The sequence below is a fragment of the Palaemon carinicauda genome, unplaced genomic scaffold (genome assembly GCF_036898095.1).
Source record: "Palaemon carinicauda isolate YSFRI2023 unplaced genomic scaffold, ASM3689809v2 scaffold340, whole genome shotgun sequence".
NCBI classification, from domain to species: domain Eukaryota; kingdom Metazoa; phylum Arthropoda; class Malacostraca; order Decapoda; family Palaemonidae; genus Palaemon; species Palaemon carinicauda.
In genome coordinates this window covers 121,874-139,442 of record NW_027171083.1, presented here as the reverse complement: position 1 = coordinate 139,442, position 17,569 = coordinate 121,874, and the positions used below count along the sequence as shown (strand labels likewise).

Here is a 17,569-nt window from a genome sequence, read left to right as displayed (position 1 = left end):
AATCCAACTCACTATTGATAAAATTATCCATTGGGCCGATATGAATGGATTTAAGTTCTCAACAAGTAAAACTACAATTGTCCATTTCTGTCGTATACGGGGAGTACATCCAGACCCGGATATATACATCAAAGGTCAACGGATCCCATATGCAAGTGAAGCAAATTTTTAGGGTTGATATTTGACTGTAGGCTTACATGGGTTTCTCACTTAAAAACATTAAAAGCTAAATGTGTTGAAGCTATGAATCTTTTAAAAGTCTTGTCCCATACATCATGGGGGGCAGACCGCAATACAATTTTAAAATTATACAAGGCCTTGATATTTTCCAAAATTAGTTATGGATGCGAAATATACTCCTCAGCAACCCCAAGACGGTTAAAAATACTAGATTCAATACATCATGCTAGCATTAGATTGTCCACAGGAGCCTTTAGAACCTCCCCTATCTCAAGTCTCCTTGTTGATGCTGGGGAGTTGCCTCTGGACCTTTACTGAATGTCCTCTATTATTCGGTATTGGTTTAGATTGCAAAGACTCCCCAATTCTTCAGCCTTTCAGACTGCAAGCCTTGTAAGGCACTCAACCTACTTTGAGTTGCACCCAAAATCTCCTCAACCTTTTGGGTTTCGGGTTAACCAATTATTAAACAATCTGGATATAATTAGAAATAAGGTGCTTCCATTCAAGGTATTATCAACGCCTCCATGGAAATTACCTGACATATCTTTTTGTAGATACTTTATTGGAGTTAAGAAGAATATGTCAGACCTAGAAGCCAGGTCTCTTTTTATGGAATATGTCGAAGAACATAGGGGATCGACTTTTATATATACTGATGGCTCCAAATCTGATGCTGGCGTTGGATTTGGAGTACATAGTAATGGTTTTAATTGTAGAGGTGCACTTCCTCTAACAGCTTCCATATTTACTGCCGTACTGTATGGCATATTAACCGCTATTGAGAAAATAGCTTTGGAAAAGGAGGGTAATTTTACAATTTTTAGTGATGCAAGGAGTGTTCTTCAAGCTTTAGAAGTTTTTAATTCTAGTAACCCTCTAGTTTTAAAGATTTTAGAATGGCTTTTTATTATTGGATGGAAAGGTATAACTGTTCGATTTTGTTGGGTTCCAGCACATGTAGGTGTGTCTGGGAATGAGAAGGCAGATTTACTGGCGAAGAATGTGGCATCCGAGTTACTACTAAGGAGGTATCCCATTCCATGTAACGATCTCCTACCTTACATCAAGAAATTGGTTTGTGATAAATGGCAACAGCACTGGGACAGTCAAGATGGCAATAAAATGAGGGAAGTAACAAATATCATATCACCTTGGAGGTATAACATGATTCCCCGAAAATGGGAGACGACTCTTTGTCGTCTCCGTATTGGTCACACACGGTTGACACACGAGTTTCTGCTGAAGGGCCAACACCAACCCTATTGCGAGGACTGCTTAGTACCTTTAACAGTGAGGCATGTGTTGACCGAATGCCCTAATTTTACTAACTTAAGAAATAGATTTATTTCAGAAGCAGGTCTTCTGAAAACTATTTAACTATTGTAATGACTTCTTAATTTTTATGGTTTTAATCGAATTCTCTTTTAATTTTCATATACAGTAAATGGTATCGGCGTCAATGACCTTAAATGTCAGGATGCCAGAAAAATTTCAATCAATCAATCAATCAATCAATTAAAGTGTGAAAAACAATTTCATTTATTTCATAATAGCCAAAATTAGTTCTATCATCCTGGAAACTTTATAAAGTACTTATTTTTTTGTTTGTTTTAAGCCTTGCAAGCATTTTAAGGCAAAGCAGATAATGTAACACCATATTTTTTCTCAATTTTTTGTGGATATAAGCAAGATGAAAATTATATCGCTTTCTTTATTTAAACATAGTTATCTATTTATGTTGCAAATGATTTAAAATCAACATTGAGGTCTATTTTAATGTTAACTGGTGGCTAATTACAAATGTATCTATTATTTTTATTTTTTATCAAATATTTTGTTTGAGGCCTCCTTTCTTTTTGAAGCTTCATTTCACCAACTTATATTGTGATGAAAAAACTGTGTTTCGGAGAGAAGGTGGTTCAATTATTGTACTTTATAGTGATCACTTCAAATTTAGGTTATTTCACTAAAAAAAAAAATTTATGAATTAAAAGAAAAAAAAAACTATGGTTCGTCCAGAACTCGCCCTATACTACGAATATGTTTTTATATGATTATGTATATACGTATCAACATTAATGTTTCCCAATGTAGGCTATATTGCATTTTAATTTTTTATTGGTCATTTATACATAATATTATGGACATTTAATAAAAATAATAATTATTTTGGTTGAATTTATATTTTACTATATGAATGGAGATTGAACAATAAGCAACGCCATGAAATTATGCCAGCCAGAAATGAAAAATTGTAATGTCTTTCATGTATGAGTAATATAATGTAGCATACATTTAGTTAAATATTATAATAAAGTAATAATTATAATAAGATATAGTATTTGTAGTATTAAAATAAATAATTTTACCATATCATGATGAATTAAGTTATAATAATATACTGAAAACCATCACAATACACAAAAATGACCCAAGAAATGCCAGCATATGTCTTAAAATTTTATATTCCGTATTGTATTTCCACATAGTGAGACCTAAAACAAATAAAAAATATAACTAAAATTTATATATAATTCTTTAAACAAGTGTGAAAACTCTCATATAGTATAAATAAGTATTTAAAAATGAAATATGAATTTCAAAACTATAACCTTTATAACTTTTCTTGCGGGTTTTGGATCCCAAGATAAATGTAAACAAACGATTGAAGGCAGCGAGATCCGAGAGCCAGAGAAGTAATTCCTTATATATATGAAATTAAAGGTAAATTTGGAATAATTTTGTACTCATATGATATAATAGAATAATAATGACTTAATATTTAAAATAATTACCCCCAACATTATATATTAGGCTTAAAAATTGTCTTTTTTTAGGCTTAGCATTGCTGGTAAAGAAATATGCTTTTACGGTCATGTGTACCCTAGGATTGTCTGTGTTTTAGGGCAGTGTTTTTACGTGTTTTGTTTGCTATTTTAGTTGTTTTTATTGTTTTTTAATCATTTGGGACAATATTCTAGCTCGTGGGAGGATGGATCCAGGACTATTGGCCCTAGACAACCCTGGCCATATTGAGGCAACTTATAGATTAAGGCATTGTTTTACTTGTTTTGTTTGTTATTTTGGTTGTTTTTATTTTTTTTAGTCATTTAGGACAATATTCTAGACTGTGTGAGGATGGATCCAGGACTATTGGCCCTAGACAACCCTGGCCATATTGAGGCAACTTATAGATTAAGGCATTGTTTTACTTGTTTTGTTTGTTATTTTGGTTGTTTTTATTTTTTTTTAGTCATTTAGGACAATATTCTAGACTGTTTGAGGATGGATCCAGGACTATTGGCCCTAGACAACCCTGGCCATATTGAGGCAACTTGTCGTAGATTAAGGCATTGTTTTACTTGTTTTGTTTGTTATTTTGGTTGTTTTTATTTTTTTTAGTCATCTAGGACAATATTCTAGCCTGTGGGAGGATGGATCCAGGACTATTGGCCCTAGACAACCCTGGCCATATTGAGGCAACTTGTCGTAGATTAAGGCATTGTTTTACTTGTTTTGTTTGTTATTTTGGTTGTTTTTATTGTTTTTAATCATTTAGGACAATATTCTAGCCTGTGGGAGGATGGATCCAGGACTATTGGCCCTAGACAACCCTGGCCATATTGAGGCAACTTGTCCTAAAGGATGTCTGTAAAGTCATGTGTACCCTAGGATTGGCCAAGTATATTATATCATTATTTTACTTCTTTTAATGATATTTTGATTATTTTTATTGTTTTTAATCATATGGAACAATATTCTAGCCATATTTATATAATTTATTTACACTTAGATTAAAATCGGAATAATTTATAAATGAAAAAGGTGAATATCAATATACAGAAATAAAAGGCGTCTGTTAACAATGACTGTACTGTTAATTCAAATAGCATGTACAGGGCTGTTAATTCTCTATATGATTTCCAGTATTATAAAAAAAGGTATAGATAATAACAGTTTAAAATTTGATGTTTTTTGTCAATATATCGTTCTTTTATTCTATTTAATAGAATGCAAAAATTTACAAATTTTTTGTCAAAAAGAAAAAAAGCTTTAATTCTTTTATCATCTTTGTTTCAGCTGGGGTGTATGTATAATATCCGCCACCTGTATAATATCCGCCACCTGTATAATGAAGACTTAAGTACAGCAGTGTAAGGGGGTCGCAGGGGGACGTCAGCCCCCCAGTTAGGTAAGTAGGTAAGGACATGGCTTGTATGTTAGGTTAGGTTATGGGAGAGAAGTTTAGTTTAGTAGGCGTCCATATTTTATGGTAACCGGAGGACTGACCTAGGCAGAGGATTGACCCATAATCTCGGGTAAAACTGACCCAGCGTAGTTTGGAGGACTGACCCACAAAGTTTATACTATAGTGCATTTATTATTAAAGTTATTTGATTAAATATAATAACATATGGATTCCATGTATCATTAACACTTGTATGTTGTAATAAAAACTTTTGGTAAATTTTATATAAGAAATCTATACTTAAATCAAATCAATCTGGCTAACGGGTGTGACCTGGGAAGGGAGTCTGGGGTCTTGCCCCCGGCTAGGGGTTGTGACCTGGGAAGGGGTCCGGTGGCTTGCCCCTGGCTAGGGGTTGTGACCTGGAAACTACTAGGTTAGGTTAGGTGGGTTTTATTAGGTTCTGTACAGCTTAACTCCTGAAACTGGTTTTGCTCCTGTGCAAAATACAAACCGTCCGCTCTTTACTATGGAGGAGTATTACGGCAAAGCTAAAACCAGCCGCTAAAGCTTTTTTTCACGGTGTAACAGCCCGCCTCTAGGTAGTGGTCACACTAGCACTAGTGACTAACATTCGCTTTCTATTTCAGCTCGGTAAATACGTATTCTTTTTCTCCCACCAACCTTTTTAACTAGTTTACTGTTAAAAGCAACTGGCCGAATGCTTAATAAAATGCCCATTTGTTTTGAGCTGCCTTCATTGGTTCTCACGGGTTCCCTGTGCAAAGAAGGTTGTGAGGTACAAGAGACAGACCATAGCCGAGTGATGCTTTATTCCTGAGACGGGCAGAGTACATTGACCTGTGCTATCCATCGTTTCTCAGGTTGAACGTCGAGTAGGAAAAGATGTAGGACCCAAAGGGGTTGGTGATGGCTGTCTTTGGAATGTCATCGGGCTGAATGGGGACCTGAAAATAAGACTTTTAAGAGATCTATCTTGGAGAAAATATTGGCTCCGTGAAGGGTCCCGGTGAGATCCTGCATGTTTGGCAATGGGTAGTGGTCAGGTGTCGTGGCCAGATTTAGGAGTCTATAATCACTGCAGGGCCTCCATGTGTAGCGGAGAGGCCTACAGGCTGAACCTCTTTTTACATATTCCCATGCTCTCCGTCTTCAAGGCTTGTTTGGCGTCCTGTAGCTTCTGTAGAGGGAGGGTTCTGAGCCTGCAGTGGATTATCGGGCCTGTCGTTGAGATATGGTGGAATATCCCATGCTTGGCAGGGAACCCCTTCAGTTGGTGGAGCTCGGGTTTGAAGACCTCCGGGAATTCCTGCGGCAGGCAGCCGTATTCATAGGGCGTGACTGAGCACACCCTGGGAAGGCTGGGCCCGCCGCTGGTGAGGTGGTGGGACTGGTAGGTCCTGCGCTCGACTAGTCGTTTGCGACGCACGTCTACCAGCAGTCCGTGGTGAGCGAGGAAGTCGGCTCCCTTGACGTCTGCGATCAGGAAAGGCCAGTTGTAATTCCGGGCCCATAATGGATATCCTCAGTGTCCTTGTCCCGTAACAGGTGATGGGGCTGCCGTTCGTGGCAACCAGGGCGACCCTTTCGTCTGATTGGAGGCCTAGGTCATTCTTTGAAGGTGGGAACGTTGACACTGTAGCGCCGGTATCCACTAAGAACCTTTTTCCTGAGTTTACGTCGAGGATGTAGAAGCCCGTGTGATCGGGCCTCGCCTGCTCCACGGTTGCTTGTAGGCATGGTTGCCCACCTAGTTTTTTGGATGGGCGCACGGTTGGACACACTCGGTGGTGCTTGCTGTTCCTCCTGCTTTTTCTTAGAAACTAAGTTTTTTCTTCTTTTTTTCTTAGTATCATAGTTTTTTTCATTTCCTCAATAAATATTTAGTACTTACATAACCTGAAATCAGCTTACCTCCGAATAATAATATGCAGTTTCGTTATTAGCTGTGTCCCCTTGTCCTGTATAAAGTCAAGGGGTGGTGCCCAGTGCTTTGTTCTCTTGACCTATTACTTAGATTTTTGGGCATTCCACAGTTTTACCTTTTCGTGTAGTGAACGTTAGTGTGTGGTCGGCATTCGGACACTAGGCAGTTTTGGTGCTAATTCTGGCCACAGTCCGCAAACCACTACAGCGCTGCTGGCGATGCTGCTGCTGTCCATGCGGCAGGATCCGTGGGCAGGAGTATTGGGGTCTCCCACGGTGGATCGCGTTGACCCCTACTTTGTCTGGCTCCTCCGTGACGGCATTGACAGAGGTGGTGGCGCGTATCTGGCAGTCTAGGCTGCCAGGTGGAGTTTGTTGGCCTTCGCGACCAACGATGGCACGTCCAGGTCCTCGGCGCCCTCCAACTGGGTGCGGATACTTTTGGGAAGGCGCGGAGGAAGATCTACCTTGACAGGCTTATCCCCTTGGGCCGCCCATCGCTGTTAAGCTCATTCAGCTGGAGGATGTTCGTCAGTTCGTCCCAGGCTGCTGAGGGATGAATGTCATCGAGGGGCGTTGTCATCAGATCGGGGGCGCTGGGCCCTCGGGTACCGGGAGGTCATAGAGCTTCGTCAATTTCTTCTTCAGGTCTCTGTACCTCATGGGTCCAAGCCTCTGTTTGAGCTAGGAGGAAATTCTTTTAAGTGGGTCTGGTGTCAGCATTACCATCACCATGTCCGATCTTATTTCATCAGTGATGTTTGACTCAGCACGCTGAAACCATACTGTTGCTGCGTTCGGTGAGAAAGGAGGGAGCTGTAACTTCTGTCCCATCGACATCTGTGTAGCCGTTTGTGTGAATATCGCGCCATGCCCTTTGGTTCCGAGGGGCGAGGTACTGTCGACGTCTGAATCTGTCATCTGACCTCACACTTCGAAACTCAGTAGTGAACCGTATTTTGTCCGCTAACAGAGTAGGAATTCCAAGCAGCTGAGTAATAGCTAATTGCCATTGCAAAACTGCTTTTGGAAACGCCAGAACGCAAAATGTTTTGCGCCGTAACGAGTCCGTCAGTGGCGTTGCGGTATGTGGAGTTGCGAGCTCAAACGATTTCTTTTAAAATCGCCTTTGTGAGTTCGTTAAGGGAAAATCCATAGCAAAACAGGATGTCTGGCCACCTGCGCAGGTCATCCGCAGGAGTCTACCAGGCGAAGTGGCGAGTTTTCTGTGGTTGGTGTCGTGGAAGGGGTATCTCTCCACTCGAAGCCACTATTCCAGCAATAGCGGAGTTCCTCGTGTATTTGCGGGAGGAAATGCGCCTTTCAGTCTCGGCAGTGAAAGGCTATCGCTCAGCCTTAAGTCTTGCCTTCAGGCTCAAAGGAGTGGACATTTCTTCCTCGCGGGAACTTTCTTTACTCAGACGAAGTTATGAACTTACCTGCCTTCTGTCAGAAGTGAGACCACCTCCATGGAACGTAGTTCGAGTTCTCAGGTCTCTAAAGAGACCTCCCTACGAACCATTACGCCAGGCTTCAGATTGCCACCTTACTTGGAAGGCGGTGTTCCTGCAAGCTTTGTCTTTGGCCAAGCGAGTCAGCGAATTACATGGTCTCTCATACGACGTCGCCCATTCAAGGGGATGGGGGGAGGTAACGTTCAGATTCGTCCCTGAGTTTGTTGCCAAGACTCAGAATCCGGGAGTGCTGGACCCTCGGTTCGACACTTTCCAGGTTTCGAGTCTTCCTTCTGTAACAGATGACCCAGACCATCTCCTACTGTGCCCAGTAAGGAATCTGAGGTTGTATCTTAAAAGAACAGCTGCAGTTCGTCCCCAGGTGCAAGCCTTGTTTCTGAGCACTGGGAAAACGAAGAGAAGGGTCACCAGGAATACCATCTCAGCCTGGATTCGCAAGGTAATACACCTATCCTTGCATCCTGACCCTTCTCCGTCACGTCGCCCTAGAGCCCATGATGTCAGGGGCATAGCCACGTCCCTGGCCTTCAAGAAAAATTATTCACTGATGCAGGTCCTGCCAGCTGGGGTGTGGAAGCGTCAGACCACTTTCACAGCCCACTACCTGCAAGACGTGACACACAGGAGGCTCGATACGTTTTCTATCGGCCCTGTGGTGGCTGCACAACAGCTGGTCTAACCTCAGGCTCCTTAATGGACAAGTAGCAGAAGGTTGAGGGCATTGTTACCCGGTTTTAGTCTGCGTAAATGAAAAGGTATGTCTGGCCCTTATTCTTTTCGTCATCCACTCTTCCCTTGGAGAAAGCAGCATCCTGGGTTCTCTGCACAGTTGACCTCAAACCACTGCAGGTAAACCATGCTTCCTTGTGTTCCTAGTATTAAGTGTAGTACTGTCATGTCCCCATACCCTGACGAGGTATTGGGAGAGTCCTAGCCTAGATTTCCATCTGAAGAACTCCAGGTCAACTTCCTAGGATAAGTCACTTCTTCATCTTCGCACACAGCTTACGTAGGTGGCAGCAGTTTCACAGCATGCTAGCGAGGAGCAGGGACTCCTTATTTTCTGAGTACGTAAACACTCGAATATGAAGTCCCCGGGCAAAGCCAAAGCCAGTATGGCAGGGACTTACCGCCCTTCCTAAGGGTTGAGTCACCCTATGTAAATAGGGTGGTTTGTATTTCAGTTATGGAACAAATGAAAAATTTGTAGATAATTTGTATTCTTCCTAACTATACAAACCTTAGCTATTTACACATATGTGACCGCCAGCCCTGTCCCCCGGGATAAGTCCTACCTCTAAGCAAAGTGAAGCACTCACTGTGTGTGGGGGGGGGTGTTGCAAGCTACCCCTCCCTACGCCCCCACTAACTAGCGGTGGGGTAGTAAACCCTCTTTAAAATTCTCATGGCTCGTCATTCAGCTACGCCGAAGTAATTACCCTATGTAAATAGCTAAGGTTTGTATAGTTAGAAAAAAACAAATTATCTACGAATATGTCATATATATTTGAGAATGTACAGTATATCATGTCCATCAGTCATTCGTTAAAATATATTTATTCCAGCGCAACATAGAAACCTTCGGCGAAGCTGAAACTAGCCGTTGAATGCAAGGTATAACAACCCTCTGCTAGACACTTTTTATTTCGGCTCTGTAAAGACGTATTCTTTGTCCCGCCAAATTTAACTTTATGATTAAAGGCAACGTGCATAAAGCCTTATAAAAAGTCCTTTTTCTTTCAGTGTCTTGTAAGATTATCGGTGATCAATCTATTCTGAAGTAGTGTTTAAATTCTTTCATTCAACCTTGTTTTGAGTATTGTTTTCCTTTCTGGTCTTCAGCTGCTGACTCTCATCTTCCTTTGTTGGACAGAAACTTACGGTCTATTAAATTTCTTATTCTTGATCTTGATATTAATCTTTGGCACCATCGTTCTCTTGTCGTCAGCACTGGGAGAGACGAGAGGAGGATCACCAAAACATCATCTCTGCTGGACTCATTGAGTCATCAACTACGCTGTGATTCCAGATCCTCATCCCACACGTCGCCCCATGATGTCAGCAGATTACTCTGTGATGCAGGTTGTACAAGCAAGGGTGTAAATGCTCCAGGTGATTTTCACAGCCTTTCTCCTGCAAGACGTGACCCACAGGAACTCGATACGATCTCTATTGGTCCTGTGGTGGCTGCACAACAGCTGGTTGTATACCTCAAGCTCCTTATTGGACAAGTAGCAGAAGGTTGAGGGCACTGTTACCCGGATTTAGTCTGCGTGAATGAAAAGATTTGACTGGCTCTTATTCTTTTCTTCATCCTCCCCTCTCGTGGGGAAAGCAGCATCCTGGGTTCTCTGCATAAGCTGACCTCAAACCACTGCAGGTAAACCATGCTCCCTTGTGTACCTAGTATTAAGCTAATACTGTTGCGTCCCCATACCTTGGCGACGTGGTATTGGGAAATTCTTGGTTACATCAGTTTTTTCCTACAATTGACTCTGAATAACTTTACCTAGATAGTCGCACTTCTGCATGTCTCAACACACAGCTTGCGTAGGCCGCGGACCTTGCATAACAAGGTTTTAGCGAGGGCAGGGCCCTCCTTATTTTTGAGTACTAACATACTCAGATAAGGAGCCCTCGGGTAGAGCCAAAAGCCAGATTGGCAGGGACGTCCACCCTTCCTAATGGGTGAGTCACCCTTAATATAGAGCTTGGTTTGTATTCCAGTTACGGAACAAATGACAAATTCGTAGATAATGTGTATTTTTCCTAGCTCTACAAACCTTAGCTATCCCCCTTGAAGTCCTACCTCCAAGGAAAGTGGGCTAAATCACAGGTGTGTGAACGGGAGTGGTAGGAAGCTACCCCCCTACCACCCCGCTAACTAGCGGTGTGGGTAGTTAACCCTCGCAAAATTCTAATGGCTCGTCATTTCAGCTCCGCTGAAAGTATAACCCCTAATAAATAGCTAAGGTTTGTATAGTTAGGAAAAATACAAATCATCTACGAATTTATCATATTTATAGGGCCTCATTGATATGTATCTGTGGGTACAGTATTAAGAATATAATTGAGATACAGTATAGTAGCTATTACATTATTTGTACTTAATGAAATATTCTTTTGCAGATAATGGTGTACGTCGTTGCTTTGAAAGGAAAAACGCCCGTGCGTCCAGGCAGGACACTTTTCAACATCACGGGACAGAAAGGGTATCTATGCGTTCTTCCCCTTCTGCCCAGTAAGGAGGCTATCAGATAAGTTTAGGGCATTGCAAGATCGAGCGATGATCTTCATAGCTCTGCTTTGGCAACATGCAGAATGATTCCCAGATCTTGTACAACTGCTCACAGAGGCCCCAATGGAGCTCCCTCCACTTCCCGACCACCCGTGAAGATTTTCCATTGAGTGATACTATCGCTACGACCTCGCATCTGGAGATCATCCAGCAGCTTCTTGCAAAGAGAGGCTTTTCGAAGCCAGATGCGAAGCACACGGCAGGATAGCTCCATGAGTCATCTGCTCTAGTGTATTTTAAAATCAAAGCCTGTTATGGCTTAATTCACTAGGGTGAAGTAGACCGTTCCCTTATAAAAAGGATCATATACAAGACAAATGGTAAAGAGCAGAAAGGAAACTATTTTCTTTATAACATAGTATTTATTACAAATAACCTTAAACCTAAACAATACCAAACTAACACGGAAAATACATATCTAACACACAGCAACGTATAACGTAATTAAATTTGACCAAGGTAAAATAGTCGGTACAAGACTTTCGGTCAACACCTAAAAGAAACAGAAAATCAAAATGTTTTATAATGGCAACACCAGTTACACCAAAACTACCTTATCAACACAAAACCACAATACTTTCAAGTCACGTTTCATTAACATATTAAACATTTAATTAACATATAAAACAAAATTATAAAGTTACCTAAAAGAAACCCACGGAGAGATAAAGCACACGTAACAAAAGGAATCACCACCCAAGACGTATTACGATAAATGCTGTCCGCTCCTAAAACAAAATTACTCACATAAACAAACAATAATTATACACACTTTCTATATACAATATAGAATAACCATAGAACCCAACAACATGTCACGAAGATTACCTTGGGATTCTTTCAGTGTATGTAAGGGCTACTGGACCACGTCCTTATACAGCCCCAATACTCCTCAAAGCAGAGCACCTCTTTGCTTGCTGACGAGCTTCCGACTCCCGTAGTCAAAATCTCGGCTACGTTATCGCTTCGTTAACAAGCCGCAGCGAGAGTCAAATGAGTGAGCAGCACTTATAAGTACCTAACAGGCAAACGTCCTAATACATGTCATTATATTACATGACAATATCTCCCTGATGATTTAAGAAATTGCAAAATTTCTTACAACCAAACAGAAGAAAAAATACTAGTACAAATCAAAAACCTGTACAGGAACATAAATACTGTACATTACTTGAACATAACGTATATATACAAGGTCAATAACATACACAAGGTCAACACTTGAAAAACATGTAACACGTGCCCCAATCTATAAAAATCATACTACACAATTTTCGAAAGAAATCAAATTTTTACAACCTACTCAAGCAGTCTGGACCAACATTTTCTTTACCAGGAATATTATGTATGGTATATTCAAACTGTTGTAAATACATGGCCCAGCGCATTAGTCTACTGTTAATGTGACCAGCAGAGTTTAAGTACTTCAAAGGTTGGTGATCAGATTCTATGACGAATGCCTTCCCGTATAGATATTGGTAAAACTTCTTTACAGCCCACACTACTGCGAGGCATTCCTTCTCGATTACAGAGTAATTCTGCTCGGCACCTTTGAGTTTCCTGCTAGCATATTGCACTGGCCAACGTTCCCCATCAACATATTGCATAAGGATTGCCCCTAAACCCACATTTGATGCATCTACCTGCAACACAAAATCTTTGGTTAAATCAGGCAACTTAACTATTGGATGGCTACTTAAAATGTTCTTTAACTTTTCAAAAGATTCTTGGTGACACAGGCTCCAGTTTACTACATTGGGTTGAGATTTCTTTATAAGATCTGTTAGAGGTGCAGCAATAGTAGCATAGTCAGGGATATAATGGCGATAGTATCCAGTCAAACCAAGAAAAGACTTTACCTCCCTTTTTGTCTTTGGTGTGTCTACATTTAATACCTTACTTACTTTGTCCTCAGCTGTCCGAGATATACCGTTACCGATCTTACTGCCCAAATACTCAACTGAAAAATAACCAATTTCCGTTTTGGACGGCTTAGCTGTGAGAAATGCTTTTCTTAAAATATCCAGTACCAGCCGCAGAGTTTCCTTGTGCTCTTCCCACCCCTGTGAATGAATCAAAATATCATCAACAAACAGCTCTACATTTTTCACACCATTAAATAATTTCCTCATCATACGGTTAAAAGTAGCACCAGCATTTACCAAACCAAATGGCATAGTTGTAAACTGAAGGAGTCCTCTATTAGTTTGAAAAGCGGTTACTTCTCTACTCTCTTTTTCTAAAGGTATTTGCCAATATCCTTTAGAGAGGTCAATTTTCGTAAAATACCTGCTCTTACTTACGCGAGTCATAATTAAGTTCTGATCTGGCATGGGTTCCGAATCAAATACTGTAAGCTTGTTTATCTTCCTAAAATCTAAGCACATCCGGTTACTGCCATCTTTTTTCTTCACCACTATCAAAGGTGTAGCATAAGGAGAATTTGAGCACTCAATAACTCCTAATTTGAGCATTCTTTCAATCTCCCTATCTATATCTTGCTGCAGAGCATAAGGTACAGGATATGGTCTACACCTTACAGGACCCTTACTAGACAGGTTTATCACATGTTCAATCACAGTTCTACCTGGTACATCAGTAAACACATTCTTGTATTCTTGTAATATTCTAGCTAACTCCTCCTTTTTATCTTCAGATAATTCCTGATTAATTTTAACATTAGACACATCTTCACTCTGAATATCACTCGGCACAACTGTTACCTCATATTCATCACTATCCTCACTAACCACTGCCACACATGCAAGATCATCACTCTCCTGATCATCGGTGAAAAGTACAGCTCCAGATTTGAGATCCCCACTGCCCTCTGCCTCAACAAACTTACCCTTCACGTTATTGCCTTCGCTTATCCTATCATAGTATAACTTAAGCATGTTAATGTGGTATTTGCGCTCAACCCCATTAATATTAAGAACAAAATTATACCTATTAACTTTCTTTACCACTTCAAATGGACCTTGCCACTGCACTAGAAGCTTATTGTTACTTGTGGGCAACAGCAACAGGACCTTGTCCCCTTCATTTATTTCCCTTTTACAAGCATTTTTATCATAGTAACATTGATACTTATCTCTAGCCCTCTCTAACTCTTCTTGAGCCAGCCTACATGTATCCTGTAACCTTTCTCTCATGTCTACTACATACTCGTACGTGGTCCTCGTGCTATCCTCAATTGCATTATCTTCATTTTCCCACAGCTCCCTCAATAAACTAAGTGGTCCCCTCACAGTATGACCATATACTAACTCAAACGGAGAGAATTTGGTACTAGACTGCGGAACTTCACGATATGCAAATAATAAAGGATCAATGTACCTAGGCCACATCTTTGGTTGTTCTGTACACATACGTCTGAGCATTTTCTTCAACACTCCATTAAACTTTTCTACTAAACCATTGCACATAGCATGATATGGGGTAGTAGTAATACTCTTAATAGATAACAAGCGATTAAATTCACGCATTACTTCAGAGGTGAACTGTGTTCCCCTGTCAGATAATACCTCCTTTGGAATTCCCACTCGACTGAATACCGACAGCAAAGCCTCAGCTACAGTAACTGAATCTATATTCCTCAGAGCTACTGCCTCAGGATAACGTGTAGCATAGTCAACAATGGTGAGAATATATCTTGATCCGTCGCTGGCACGGGGTTCAATCGGACCCACTATGTCCACCGCAACACGCTGAAAGGGTTCTTGAATCAGGGGCATTCTTCCCAACTTCACCTTTTTAACTCTTCCCTTGTCAACCGTGCGTTGACAAGCGTCACACGACCTGCAAAATCTTGTTATTTGCACCGACATACCTGGCCAATAAAAATTACTTTGTATACGTGCTGTGGTTTTCTGTATTCCTAAATGTCCACTCATTAAGGAATCGTGAGCCAATTCTATTACTGCATGACGAAATTTATTAGGAACAACTAACTGATCATTAATAATGCCTTCATTTTGCACTCTACAATATAATATACCTTTCTTAATTACGAAGCAATGAGATTTATTTTCATTCTTCACAAAGACCCTATTTGACTTTGCATGCTCAAAAACCTTTTTTAGCGTCCCATCTTCAGCCTGTAATTTCCCTATATTCTCTTTCTGCATTAAATTTATAACTTCTTTGACCTTAAGCTTTGACGGTCCCTTTAACTTTTTCTCTTGCATTTGACTCTGCAGTCGGGTAGTAACAGCACTAACCTCCGTACTCAACCCGTCAGTCGAACCATCAATTGCTCCAATCACTAAATCATAAATAGGATCAGGCATGCAGGCAGCTAAGGTTTCGCCCGTGAAATATGGCGAGACAACATCAACAATAGCCTCAGGATATCTAAAAACTTGGTTATTAGCCATTTTAAGGTCAACATGCTTACCAGTAAACTTGTGTTTCGGCACTAAAGCTCTCTTAACTAACACCGTGGTACACCCGGGATCACGAAATACATTAACCTCTACTCCTTCCACTGTACCTTTATCCACCATTAACTTGCCCCCATGACCAACCACAGCTGCTTTCTCTGTCGCACCCTTACTCGCACCTTTACGTTTTGGACCCCCAAACCTTTCAAAACAATCTTTAGCAAGGTGATTACCACGACCACATACGTAACAATTTCTTGCCGTAACCTTCCTATCACTATCGGCATCCGTTTGCCATTTACTATCCCCAGTGGTAACTTTACTTGCAGAGGCACCGTGCTTTTCATGACCACTATTTAAACCCTTTTTGCCATAATTTAAATGGGCCTCCATATACATCTCGGCATATTTTACAACTTGATCAAATGTTTTCATTTCATGTTCCTTCAAGAATACAACCATATCTTTGTCACAAGCATTTAAAAATTGTTCTATTAACATTAAATCAAACAAGTCATCAAATGTTTCTTCACAATCTGCTAATTCCACCCACCTCTTAAGGTTATTTTTCAATCTATTCCCAAATTGCTGAGCGGTCTCGTTCTTAAAGAATTTACAGTTACGAAATCTCAATCTATATCCTTCCGAAGTACACTGAAAACAACGTAATAATGCCTCTTTAACACTATCGAAATCTTTAGCTTCAACAGGTGAAAGGTGCTGGTAAGTTTCCAAAGCTTTCCCTTGTAATAATGATGCTAAACTAACAGCCCAAATGTCTTTGCTCCAGCCAGCACTAACGGCTAAACGTTCAAATCTTAAAATATAGGCGTCAATACTATCAGTTATGTCATTAAAAACAGGCAGTTTAGGTAGCGAGGGTTTACACAAACTAGAATCTTTTTCATTTCCCTGCATCTGTAACTTCAATCGTTCGACTTCTAATTGCTGCTTTCGTATTTCCCTTTCTACTGCCCTTTCTTCTCTCTCTCTTTCCCTTTCTTCTCTCTCTCTTTCCCTTTCCCTTTCTAGTGCCCGCTCTCGAATAAGTCTTTCCTTTTCAACAAAATCCCTTAAATTATCACCTTCGTAACCCATTTCCTTCCCCAAACTAACAATTTCTTTTAAAGTACTCATATCTAAAAGCTTCACAGACCTTATCTGCAATACACCATACAGTCTTGTAAAATGAATGAACGGTCCCTGTTCGGGCGCCAAATTGTCACGTGAATTTTAAAATCAAAGCCTGTTATGGCTTAATTCACTAGGGTGAAGTAGACCGTTCCCTTATAAAAAGGATCATATACAAGACAAATGGTAAAGAGCAGAAAGGAAACTATTTTCTTTATAACATAGTATTTATTACAAATAACCTTAAACCTAAACAATACCAAACTAACACGGAAAATACATATCTAACACACAGCAACGTATAACGTAATTAAATTTGACCAAGGTAAAATAGTCGGTACAAGACTTTCGGTCAACACCTAAAAGAAACAGAAAATCAAAATGTTTTATAATGGCAACACCAGTTACACCAAAACTACCTTATCAACACAAAACCACAATACTTTCAAGTCACGTTTCATTAACATATTAAACATTTAATTAACATATAAAACAAAATTATAAAGTTACCTAAAAGAAACCCACGGAGAGATAAAGCACACGTAACAAAAGGAATCACCACCCAAGACGTATTACGATAAATGCTGTCCGCTCCTAAAACAAAATTACTCACATAAACAAACAATAATTATACACACTTTCTATATACAATATAGAATAACCATAGAACCCAACAACATGTCACGAAGATTACCTTGGGATTCTTTCAGTGTATGTAAGGGCTACTGGACCACGTCCTTATACAGCCCCAATACTCCTCAAAGCAGAGCACCTCTTTGCTTGCTGACGAGCTTCCGACTCCCGTAGTCAAAATCTCGGCTACGTTATCGCTTCGTTAACAAGCCGCAGCGAGAGTCAAATGAGTGAGCAGCACTTATAAGTACCTAACAGGCAAACGTCCTAATACATGTCATTATATTACATGACAGTATAGTAGCTATTACATTATTTGTACTTAATG

The 17,569-nt window shown here is 40.3% G+C and overlaps 1 protein-coding gene and 1 long non-coding RNA gene across 2 annotated transcripts; one reads left to right on the top strand and one right to left on the bottom strand.

Moving 5' to 3' along the window:
- The first annotated feature begins 3,466 nt into the window (after positions 1-3,466).
- On the top strand, positions 3,467-11,312 carry LOC137636612 (uncharacterized). The gene is made up of 3 exons (XR_011043165.1): positions 3,467-3,865; positions 4,264-4,375; positions 10,924-11,312. It is a non-coding gene; the product is annotated as an uncharacterized lncRNA (long non-coding RNA).
- Positions 11,313-12,215: 903 nt separating this feature from the next.
- On the bottom strand, positions 12,216-17,519 carry LOC137636610 (uncharacterized). Its single transcript, XM_068369012.1, has 4 exons — positions 17,303-17,519; positions 17,119-17,202; positions 13,255-16,967; positions 12,216-12,233 (listed from the first exon to the last, which is right to left on the bottom strand). Exons 3-4 carry the CDS (start codon positions 16,612-16,614, stop codon positions 12,216-12,218), a joined length of 3,378 nt encoding a protein of 1,125 aa, XP_068225113.1. The 5' UTR covers positions 16,615-16,967; positions 17,119-17,202; positions 17,303-17,519.
- Positions 17,520-17,569: the final 50 nt, after the last annotated feature.